We start from the raw sequence: 11,820 nt of genomic DNA, 5'->3' as shown, positions 1-11,820 counted from the left end.
AACGAAGGTAAAGTGATTGAATAAATACAATGTACAGGTTTTCACAAGTTCTAGTAAGTGTGGTCCACTCCTATTACGATTTATTCACTTGTTTCTGATTTCTATTGAGCTCCTATATCATATGTGATTATCTATAGCTTTACATACTCAGTACATATTTCGTACTGATGTCCCCTACGGGGGACCTGCATTTCATGCTGCAGGCACAGGCACCTCAGCTTATACACCGCATAAGTAGGAGCCAGGATATCCAGCTATTTTTGGTGAGCTCCAGTTTGCTTCGGGGTTTTCCGTGTCATATCCAGTCACTTTTGGTATTGTATAGAAGTTAGTTATATGGAGAGGTGTGTCCCGACCTTAGTTAAACTCTTTGTATTATCTAGAGGATTTGTAGACCTAATGTACAGTTAAGGTGGTGTTTTGTTAATAGACGTGATGGCTCCAACGGCCAAGTATTGTATATACATATATATGTGTGCTCGAGCTTATACAGGTGATTATTTCCTTTTATATGCGACATGATGCTGTCCGAATTTCGGGTTGTCATAGAGGTATGCATGGGAAGTATAAGGTTATGAGCTGGTTCTCTCGGGCCTCCTCGGTTATGGGTGTCAGTCCGCCCCAATAGGATTTGAGGCGTGACATATACACTAATACTACATTCCCTCAAGAATGGAGCAAGTTGTCAACTTTCAGATTTATCAGATATTGCTACCAAATTCAGAAGTTCATGGAATTGAGCATATTAATGAAATATGTTTCATGACTTTTCACCAAACACCCATTTTTTTGCCTTAGCCATCATAATATCATCAATATGTGTATTGAGATTGAAATTCAATATCTTATCCATATAAAGACGTCTTAGGCTATAACTCGATGAGACTTGAATTCAACATTTTATCATTATGGTGCATTGGAACTTTAAACCCAATGTCGTACCCTCTTAATGAGATGAGACTTAAAAATTTATCATCATATCTTTTAACAATATTGTTATTCATGAACAAATTTAAAGCATAAGTAGTTCCAACTCAATCATTTTTTCTCAAATCCAACAATAATTATAGCATTAGTAGCAAAAGACAAATAACATAAGAAGTTACTAACCTTGAAATTACCTTTTGATTTATAATCTCACTTTGTTTGACAGAGTCTCGTGCTGATAACGTGTTATGAAATATAAATCAAAGTAGAAAAAAAATAGAGAGAGGAGAGTAATTTTTCTTTGAGGAGTTCTTGAGGGGTTAATTATAATGAAGGAAAAGTCCTTTATTTATGAAAAAAATTAACCTTAGGGTGTCTAACTTTTTCATAAATAGACATTCACTATTTATGATAATATATTTATAACAATATGAGTATTGAAGTAGTAATAAAAATAATATTTTATTAGACAAAAAGATATTCTTTCTTTGGTAGTTCATCCCACACCGCAACCAGAGAGGAGAAGTGGGCAAATGCAGTGGTATAAAATATGGGCTGGGCTAACTAGAAAACTTACATACGTGGACGGGGTCAATGGGCGGTCATGAAGGCTCATGGCCTAGGCTGGTCACCTCCATTGCACTTAGTAGAGGTGCCTGCCTAAGGTCGGCTCAAGTAGTCGAGCCTACGTCATAATTTGTGACAGTGGGGGCTTGTGTCTGCACGGCCCCTACCCAAATCTAAGTTCAATATTTGTAATTTCTATGCCTAACTTTTTGCACTAGCCCGAATTTCTTGTGTTGTGCAAGTGCAACAAGAAAGTCTAGTCAAAACTTGCCAAACTGAATTAGCTAGAGGGACTAATTAACTGTACTACAGACCTAAAAGAAGAAATAAAGGTCTAGTCTAGAATATAGTTAGCACCCGTGTGATTTAATCTATGGATCTAAGAAGTTGGAATTGTTTACTTTCATTCCAAAAAAACAAAAGTTATCATACCACCAGTTCATGGAAAAAAGCAACTGTGAAGTTTGAAACCTATGGAGTATGACAATGACTATTAGACTCATGTTTCTTCATTGAAATAATATATGGAGTTGCAATAAGAAAATGGTCAACCTGATCAAAACATGTCATATTTATATAATATAAAGTAATCATAATACCATTAAATGGGCTGCTGAAGTTCACATACAAAAAACAAGATAAAAAGAGTTGCAGTTTAACCATACTACTGGGTAACAGAAGTTCTATGCTTGAGTGGAAAAGACAGGAATTGGGATTAAAAAAAAAAAAAGGGATTTTGCTCTTATGATCCCAGGGGAAAGGGAACATTAACTTCCTTATGCCACAGCAGGCATATCCTTGAGCCATCCATCCAAAGGTTTCCCAATGGAGTAGACGATGAACCCGATATCTCTGAGCTTCTGCACATTAACAGTGTTCCTTCCATCAAACACAAATGCAGGCTTTTCCATGTTATCATAAATCCTCTTGAAATTTAGAGTCTTGAACTCATCCCACTCGGTCAAAAGACAGAGGCCGTGAGCGCCTTTTGTGGCCTCATAAACATCCCATACAACATTGAGGTGCTTAATCACAGTGGGGCTCATTGGCTGGAGGTGAATTGGATTATCCCAATCAAACTTATTCATTGATAGATCCTTTCGGATTTGATCCTCGGTGACTTGTGGATCATATATGCTCAAGTGAGCATTGTCTCCCAATAGGCCTTTGCACACATCAATTGCTGGTGTCTCCCTGGTATCACCTGTGTCTTTCTTGAAAGCAAATCCAAGGATAGCAATCTTCTTACCTGAAACTGTGTTGAACATAGAGGAGACAACTCGGTTAACAAACCGATTCTTTTGGTAGTCATTCACCCTAATCACTTGTTTCCAGTAACTGGCAACTTCTTGAAGACCATTGCACTCACAGATGTAAACCAAGTTGAGAATATCCTTCTGGAAACAAGAACCACCAAAACCAACACTGGCATTGAGGAATTTTGGTCCGATTCTTGTGTCCTTACCAACAGCATGAGACACCTGTGTAACATCAGCTCCAGTTGCTTCACAAAGAGCTGACATTGCGTTAACTGATGAGATCCTCTGGGCTAAGAAGGCGTTTGCAGCGAGCTTTGAGAGCTCGGCTGACCAAAGATTGGTGCAGATGATTCTGTCTTTAGGCACCCATTGAGCATAGACTTCCTTCAGAGCCTGAATTGCCTTTTGCCCATCAGGGGTGTCTCGCCCTCCAATTAGTACGCGGTCTGGATTAAAAAGGTCCTCAATAGCAGTTCCTTCAGCAAGAAATTCAGGATTCGAAAGAATTTGGTACTTGACTCCTTTGCTGTTATGCATGAGTATTTTCTCAATTGCCTCGGCTGTTTTCACTGGAACAGTTGACTTCTCAACGACAATCTTGTCATTCTTTGACACATCAGCTATCATTCGGGCAGCACTTTCCCAGTATGTAAGATCTGCTGCTTTCCCAGCTCCAAGGCCTCGAGTTTTCGTTGGAGTGTTAACAGAAACAAAGATGATGTCTGCTTCAGAGACATGCTTCTCAACTTCAGTGCTGAAGAAAAGATTCTTTCCTCGGCATTGTTTCACTATATCTTCAAGTCCTGGCTCATAAATAGGCAGCTGATCACTGTTCCAGGCCGCGATACGGGCAAAAGCTATATCAACAACAGCCACTTCAATTGCAGGGCACTTGAAGGCAATGACTGCCATAGTTGGTCCACCAACATATCCAGCTCCAATGCAGCAAATCTTCACCATTCTTTCTGCAACATAAGAAAATAAATGCAAGACTTAATGTTCCCGAATAACAATAAGACTAATCAAAGAAATTCAGCTATAATCCTCACTAAAATCTTAAAAGAAAATTTTCCTGTGAGTGCTGTCGAGAGGTCTAGACGAGCCTAAGTTGAGCAAAATTGACAGTGAGGATTCATATAGTCGACTACAACTTGTTTGGATTTAAGTTTAGTTGTTGTTATTCTTGTTGTCTAGAGGTACATCTTCACACACACACACACTTGAAATGAGAACCAAATGTTGCCTATTTTACCAATAAGTCATATTCCATAAAACATCTCTTTCCAACTGTCCAATTAGAAAACAACGTCTTCTACAACTGTCTTAATCAACCTCCTTAACTAAATTTCTGACTAAACATAAATAGAGACATCAAATAAAACTGTTTTCTTGACTTTCTAGTCCAAATAAAAAGGTTACATCTTAATATAAATACTCATAATTATTCAACATCAGTTGACAAGGACAGTTTTAACCAGGCATAAAGGAATTTCACAACAGAACAATGAAGAACATGAAATAACACCACCTTATTATCAATGCACTGAACACAAACAGGAAATAACAGAAAGTTACCTCAAGGATTTTCTTCTTGAAAAGGAAAAGAAAAGATGGTTTTGATTCTCTTTTGTAATGCTGTTATAAAAAGGAGCCAAAAACCTTGTGTTATGGTGCAAAGACTTCTACAGACCACCATACATATATATAGGCTATGGTCCAAGCTAAAAACTAAGTAAAGTGCCAAAAGTCAAACTTTGAAGTCTGGTGTGGAACATTCAACAAGTTTTCAAGAGGTACCTTTCTGTAACAAACAAGGAAGGGGAACTCAACTAACTATATCAATGGTTAAAAAAAAAAAAAAAAAAATCTGCATTACCACATCTCTTTGAAACTTCAATGATATCAGGGAAAAATTATAAAGGGGATAAACAATATTTTCATAAAAGTAAAAAGTCTAAATTTGCAAGAGAATTTTCAAAATGATCCAAATCTGCCCTCCTTTAATAGTTGGTGTCAAATATATCAATGTCGTTGCAAGATCAGTCCAAATAAACAAGGATCCGTTTGGCTTCCTTTTTTATCAATGTCTCACATCATATCTAGCTTCCTTTTTTATCAATTTATTAAGTAGGACTTTATTTGCAATAAATTTTCAAGAATATTCAAACTCAGTCTAAAAGGATGTCAAAAACAATTTCCTTTTTAACAAATAAACCAGTTTAATTAACCAAAGGGAAATCAAAAAGTGAAAAAAGGTAGAGGGTGTGCAGTTTCATGTGAAAACTAAATCAAGAAAATTATTTTTTTATTACAAATATGGCATGAAAAAAGAAGCTTGAAGCTTCAGAAAGAATGTGATCATAATTCATATGGCTGGTTTCAACAGGTCATTGAGTAACATCAAAGAAAAATATTAATTATATATACGACAATGTATTAAATATAGTTGAGAAAAGAAAAAAAGATCAAGAAACAAAATCATTATTAAAGAGCTTAATTTAAAGGCAACACAAAGTTAAGATTAACATGTTGGTACCTGATTAAATGGCCTTGTTTTAGCAACAAAAAATTGGTGCACCACAAAACTGAATTTCACTAAAATTTATTTTTTGCTTTCTACTTTGTTCTTATGGTGTTTGAAATGAAAATGAAATGTAATTTATAGAGGAGAAAATAAAACTACTCACCAAAATCTTTAAGGTAAGTAAATTTAGAATTTATAAATTTGTTTCCAACGTTGTATAAGTTTTAATCAGATTCAAATTATTTCAATTGAAGCAACTGATTATGATGCATAAAGAATTTTTTCAACTATAATATAAGAAACCTCTCCAAAATAATTAGCTAAAGATGAGTTGGACTATATATGATTACCTAGATATGATGGTCGTTTTAATCACTTTTAAATAAGATGATGACCAAATTGAAAGATTTTTAGTTACTATATTTATTATAAAGTAATGAAATTTATAGTACCAGATTTCATAAATTGATGAGATGTGAATTTAGACTTTTCCTTTCATTGTGTACCTTACCTATATACATGGCCAATTTTCAATCCAAAAAATGGTGCATGTAAATTTATGATAATTCCGTAAAATGAAATATTTTACTTATATATATTTTTTGGAAATTGATCTAATGTTACGTGTTGGTCTCCAATACTTATGAAAAGATCGAATATTGCATTTGATTGAATGTTGAATTATTTATCTCCACGACAAGGAACGATTCTCACTTAATTTAAATTTATTTTTCTCTTCTTTTTTGAAGTGGTATATCATATTCTAAAAATTCTAAATTCACTATAATTAGATTAGGCATCAATTGTATTGGGTGGTTATTCTTGACCAGTTCTAAACCTAAGTCTAGGTTAATGCAATTGACAATATAGGGAAAATGTTTACCCACTTTGAATAACAAACTAAGATGGTCAGCATTAGTTAAAATTTGAGATTAGTAATGTTTGTATTTTATTCTTTCCTCGTTTATGAATTTTGAAGTGTTCTATTAATATTTGACATCGTTTTTTATATTTTAACAGTGCTGATATTATCAAGTAATGTATGTCGTTTGATCATAAGATTCGGAACTTAATTTCAAGTTCTGATTTGTAATCAAGACTTGTTTATAAAAATTACACAAAAATTCAACAAATAGAATTTTAAATTTTAGATTTTAATTTAATTTATTTCTTAAAATATAGACTTGACCCCTATAAATTTTATATTTTGTGAAAACGAAAAGATTCATCATACAAAATTTGGGAAAAAAAAAAGGGATTATTCATATCATGTGAAAAAAATATCTTGAATAATTACAAGTAGTTATTACTATTATTGGTCTTTTGCTGGACGAGTGAATAGCTTAGAAGATTTTCAAACTCTTGCCTATTACCATTATGTCCAGGGGTATTCACAGTTTGGTTTTTAATAAATCGAACCGTGAATCAAATCAAATCGATTTAAAAACTCAATATTTAATTATATTTGATTTTAAATTTTAAAAAACGATATTTATATGATTTGTTTTGATTTTTCTCTAAAATAAGTGACAAGATAACTGAATCGATAAAATATATATATATATATCTATCTAGTTGACAGTTATGAGATTCTAAATGATTTTCGCATTTTGAATGACAAATGATACTAATTGTGAAAATAATAGCTTGAGTCTGTGATTTTATAGGTGAGTTTTATTATTTTATAGATAATCATTAATTTTGAATTTTCTTTTTGATCCCTATTGAACAAGAAATTTATGCGTTCACTATTTGAGGAGTTTTTCATATCGTTCTCTTATATATAGTTTTTAAAGATTTTTTTAAAAGCGTTCATATGATGTTATTTCTGGTTTTGCCTAAGTATAACTCTGGTTTTGCCTAAGTATAACATCGGGTTGACATATTGTTTTCAAGATTGGGCTGCAACTCCTGATTGAAATTTCATATGTTGGAAAAGATTTGTTTTTTCAAAATTTCAACTTTTATCATTAGCTAAAGTTATAAATTAAAAAAAAACTAAACTGAAAAGAATCAAATTCACAGTTATTTTTTTGCGTTAGTTTGGTTTGATTTTAGAAATTTAAAAACCAACTAAGTTAATTTGATTATGATTTTAACCAATAACCGACTCATAAACACTTCTAATTATGTCCATTTATTTTTAATTTTTATGACATATTTTTCTTTATAATTTATTTTAAAAAGAAATGTGACTTATCTATAATTAGAAAATCTTTTAGGAGATCTAGTTGTCCTATTTAGGCATGTGCTCCATAAGTGATGGAATCACATTTGATTTTCTCCCTTCCATCTTTCTTTGTTCACGAGTAAATTCTCTAAATAGTCACCCATATTTAAAAATTTACCTAATAATATTACTTTTATTTTTTGAGAACCATAATATCATCCAAATATTTCTATTTTTTCCTCAAAATATATTTGAAATAAGATCAACATCATTCTTTCTCCTAATAGAATACCATGTCACATTATTATTTTTTTTTAACAATATAATGAAAGATTATTTATGTCTCTATAAGCAACAACTTCTTTCACATATTCAATCAAAGCATTTACCTAATTTTTGAAGACTTTAAAACTGCAGCGGTGAATAAGTGTACATGTTGTTATACTTTCAATAGTCCAATATATTATTTTTTGTACAAGAATCTAGTTACTTCAATTTTATAGGAAAATTCTTTATTCTCGATTTCATTCACGAGTATTTGCATGAACGTCAACTTCTCTTCATACAAAAATTTAGCCTTTCTCTTATCAAGAAAAAAATTAAATTAATTCTTTGAAGCTAATCAAGAAGATAAAACATAACAGATTTTCTTCACTGTCTTACCAAAATATATGCACAAAATTACACAAAATGAAGTTGGTGTTCCTAGGATCATGAACGACCCTCAAAATTTGTTGTTAACTTAATAGTACTATAATGAGTTACATCAGTCAATAGATGAGACACCTCATTTCCATCTCTTTGATAGAAACTATTCATTGGAGAACTTTTAAAATCTAATGCAGGAGATGATGAAACAAGCATATGCTAAAGGGTACTTGATTATGTACTGCAGTAATGCTTTATATAAAAATCAGTGATCGATCATATCAGCAGTTTGCACAAGCAGTTTCAACGAAGTTGCGTATGCATCAAGGCTTTTGATTTAATGAAGTTTTCTATTCAGCCGTCTTTATATCATGTCAACAGTTATTTAATTGATGGAATTAGTAATCACCTATGGTGGGATAATTAATCGTTGGATTAATTATCCTTGAATAACTTACTCTAGGTATTCTCAACCAAATAACCCCTTAAGAGTAGATGCCTCCCATGTTTTGCATAGACTATAGACACAAACAGATAACGCAAGTTCAAACAACAGAATATCCCATTTAAAAACAAGCAAAAAAAAATAATCTTAAATTCAAATTATTTCACAGTTTAAAATTCAAAGATTAAAAAAAATTAAAGTTTAGCTCGTGATGATCTCTTTGGTCAACATCAAATTAAAGGTATACATCGGCTGGGGATACAATTCATTCTGCATATTCATTAATTTATTTATCGAAGAACCCACATTTTTTCTCAACGAACTAGAGGATTCCATGTTAAATGTTGCCTTAGAACCCTAGAGAACTTTTTCAGGTAGAAAATTTGCCTCTTTATAATTTTCTTCTCGGGTAAAAGATTTGGTGGTTTAAAAAGTTAAAAAACTTATTATTAAAAAAAATGTGACATGGCATCCTATTAGGAGAGAGAATGATGTTTTTTTTTGGTAAAATAGAAATGCATTAAATTAGAAGGTTAGTTACAAGCCAGATCTAGTCTGGTACAAAAACATGAGAGTTGTGGCTAGAATTTTCAGCACTGGATACAAGTCAGAAGAAAGTTTTCCCCTTGAAATCTTCCTAAAAAATTACTCCTATACTAGGTGGAGGAGTAGCAAAAGTATGAAGATTGACGAACATGTTTTGATTTGAGCCTAGCTTATCAATTGAGTCTGCTACTCTATTCCGCTCCCTGTAAGTGTGGTGCACTGGAGGATTCCCTATTTTCTCTAAAAGAGATCTGCATTCAAAGACAATTGAATTATATAACAAATTTCCATGATGTAACATGTTAATAACCTAAAGAGAGTCAGTGCATATATCCAAATTGAGACCTTCTTTGAAGGCCAAGAGTTCCATGAGATTGTTGGTGGCATGGGTGAAGCTTCTACTAAAGCCAACAATCCAGTCACCTCTACTATTTCTGATGGCCCCTCCAATTCCTCCCCTACCTGCGTTCCCAAGGCAGGATCCATCAGTGTTCAATTTGTAGGGATTAGAGGTGGAGGAAAGCCATTTAATGATGATGCAGTCTCTAGTCTGAAGGTTGTAGGGGTTCCCAAGGTAGTAGTATTTTATTGCTTCGGTATGGGGGATGTTGAAGCAAGGAAGGGAGTTGGTATCTTTGAAATTCCTGTTGTTTCTGATCTTCCAGAGGTGCCAGAGACAGAAAGGTAGCAAAGTGTGCCGGGGGGTGTTAGGGTCGAAGTCCTTATTTCTGAGGATTTTCCAGGTGGAATGCCAATTGTTGGTGTCGAACAGGGAAGTGTTTAGATGCAATGACCTTTTATACTTTTGAATAAGTTGGTTCCAAAAGGTATTGGCAACACTGCATCCAAAGAAGATATGGTGTTGATTGGCTATTGTTGCAACTATGATAATAGGGGATGATATTCAGGCCTCTTCTGGCAAGAGTGTGGTTAGTAGGAAGGCTGTTATGATGCATGAGCCAAATAAAAGTTTTGATTTTATTAGGAATCTTGAGTTTTCAGATCCAGTTGAAGGACTGGTGAGGGGTGATAGGATGTCTTTTGAGACTGTTTATGTGGTGATAAGCACTCCTGCGGGTAAAGTTTCCATCACGAGTGAGATTCCAAATAGAAGTGTATTGCTCCAAGTTGGAAGAATGTATGAAGACACTCTTAATATTATGGGAACTATTGGGAGGAATGTGAAAAGGCAGAGGGGTAAAGTCCCAAATCCCCTCCTTCCAGATGTCTTTAACTTTAGTACTGCCTGAATTTAAGGGTACAGGCCTCTGAATAATAGAAGAAAGAGGTGGCATGCCAGGGATCCATCTGTCTTCCCAGGCATTCGCCTTAGTGCCATCCTTGATAGCCCAAAAGTAAGCATCCTTGCAGAGATTCAAGCTATTGGTAATTGCCTTCTAGGTTCTGCAACCTCAACTACCATTTCTAATAGAGTTGTATTTAGAGAGGAGAGTACTGGCCCAAGAAGAATTGGGATTGGAGTACATTCTCCATCCCAGACCACAAAAGATAGCTTGATTCTCAGGGCTGGCTCTCTACATTCCAAGCCCCCCATCTCTTTTGGGAAGGGTGATAGTGTCCTACCCAATGAGGTGCATTTTTCTCTTGACATAAGTGGTTCCCCAAATAAAGTTTCCTTGGGATTTGTCAATAAGCTTATGGACAGAAGTGGGGAGGTTTATATACTGCATAACATGGTTAGGAATACTAGCCAAAGAGGATTTGACTAGGGTAACCCTACCAGTCATGTTGAGAAACTTAGTCTTCCAACCATCAAGCTTACTATTTAGATTATCAATGAGAAATTGAAAGTCTCCCTTTTGAGGCTTCTTATGAAAAATGGGGAAACCCAGGTATTTCCCAAAACTTTTAGCAGGATGGATGCCCAGAGTGTTACTAATGTTATCCTGATCTTCAGTAGAGAAATTAGTAGAGAAGATAACCTTAGATTTGGAAAGGTTGATCCTTTGGCCTGAATGGAAACTTAAAAACTGAAGGGTTTTGTTGATGGTGGCACAGTTTATTAAATCAACTTTGGCAAAAAGGGTGAGGTCATCCGCAAAGAAGAGATGAGAAAGAGGGTAACCCCTTTTGGAGATGGAGATGGGTGTCCAATTAAGAATATTTACTTCATGGTCATTCTTCTAGACAACATTTCCATGCAAAGGATAAAAAGGTAGGGGGACATGGGGTTTCCTTGTCTAATGCCCCTTGAAGGAGTGAAGCTGGCAGTTTTCCCTCCATTAAAAAGGACAGAGATGGAAGGGAAGGAGATGCAAAATAGAATGATTTTAATAAGGTTAGGGGAAAAGTTGAAGTAGAAGAGGGCCTTCCTAATGAATGGCCACTCCAGTCTGTCAAAGGCTTTCTCAAGGTCAATCTTGAGGATCATGTTGGCCTCTTTCCCTTCATCTTGGAGAATTAGTTGATATATTCCGGGACAATGATAGCATTATCATAGGCTGTCCTGTTGGCCATGAAGCTATCCTGAAAAGCCCCAATGATTTTTTCTAGGAGGGGTTTCAGTCTACTAGTAATGATGTTGGTTATGAGCTTATACTGGGTATTGCATAGACCTATTGGTCTAAAGTTCTTAAGGGAGGTAGCATTCCTACATTTAGGTATGAGGCAAATATAGGTTGAGTTCACATGATGGTCCATAGAGTAGAAACTGAAGGTATCTCGACAAAATATGAACAAATGAGGACCCAAAATGTCTCAAAATTTTTTGTAA

At 34.4% G+C, this 11,820-nt stretch overlaps 1 protein-coding gene and 1 non-coding gene across 3 annotated transcripts; one reads left to right on the top strand and one right to left on the bottom strand.

The window, feature by feature from the left end:
• The first annotated feature begins 1,500 nt into the window (after positions 1-1,500).
• Positions 1,501-1,661, top strand: LOC124899892. The gene has a single exon (XR_007057454.1). It is a non-coding gene; the product is annotated as a U1 spliceosomal RNA (small nuclear RNA).
• Positions 1,662-2,047: 386 nt separating this feature from the next.
• LOC107855455 (UDP-glucose 6-dehydrogenase 1) lies at positions 2,048-4,727 on the bottom strand. 2 transcript variants are annotated; one of them, XM_016700475.2, is made up of 2 exons: positions 4,329-4,727; positions 2,048-3,718 (listed from the first exon to the last, which is right to left on the bottom strand). In XM_016700475.2, the coding sequence occupies exon 2, from the start codon at positions 3,711-3,713 to the stop codon at positions 2,271-2,273; it is 1,443 nt and encodes a 480-aa protein (XP_016555961.1). In that variant the 5' UTR covers positions 3,714-3,718; positions 4,329-4,727; the 3' UTR covers positions 2,048-2,270. The 2 variants fall into 2 exon arrangements, with proteins under 2 accessions (XP_016555961.1, XP_016555962.1); XM_016700476.2 differs by lacking the exon at positions 4,329-4,727 and adding an exon at positions 3,803-4,001.
• Positions 4,728-11,820: the final 7,093 nt, after the last annotated feature.

This window comes from Capsicum annuum, chromosome 6 (assembly GCF_002878395.1).
Source record: "Capsicum annuum cultivar UCD-10X-F1 chromosome 6, UCD10Xv1.1, whole genome shotgun sequence".
Taxonomy (NCBI): Eukaryota; Viridiplantae; Streptophyta; class Magnoliopsida; order Solanales; family Solanaceae; genus Capsicum; species Capsicum annuum.
This window is presented reverse-complemented; position numbering and strand designations above follow the sequence as displayed.

Bases quoted from the DNA above. Each gene is read 5' to 3' on its own strand.
- LOC107855455 (XM_016700475.2), bottom strand. From the start codon at position 3,713: ATGGTGAAGATTTGCTGCATTGGAGCTGGATATGTTGGTGGACCAACT.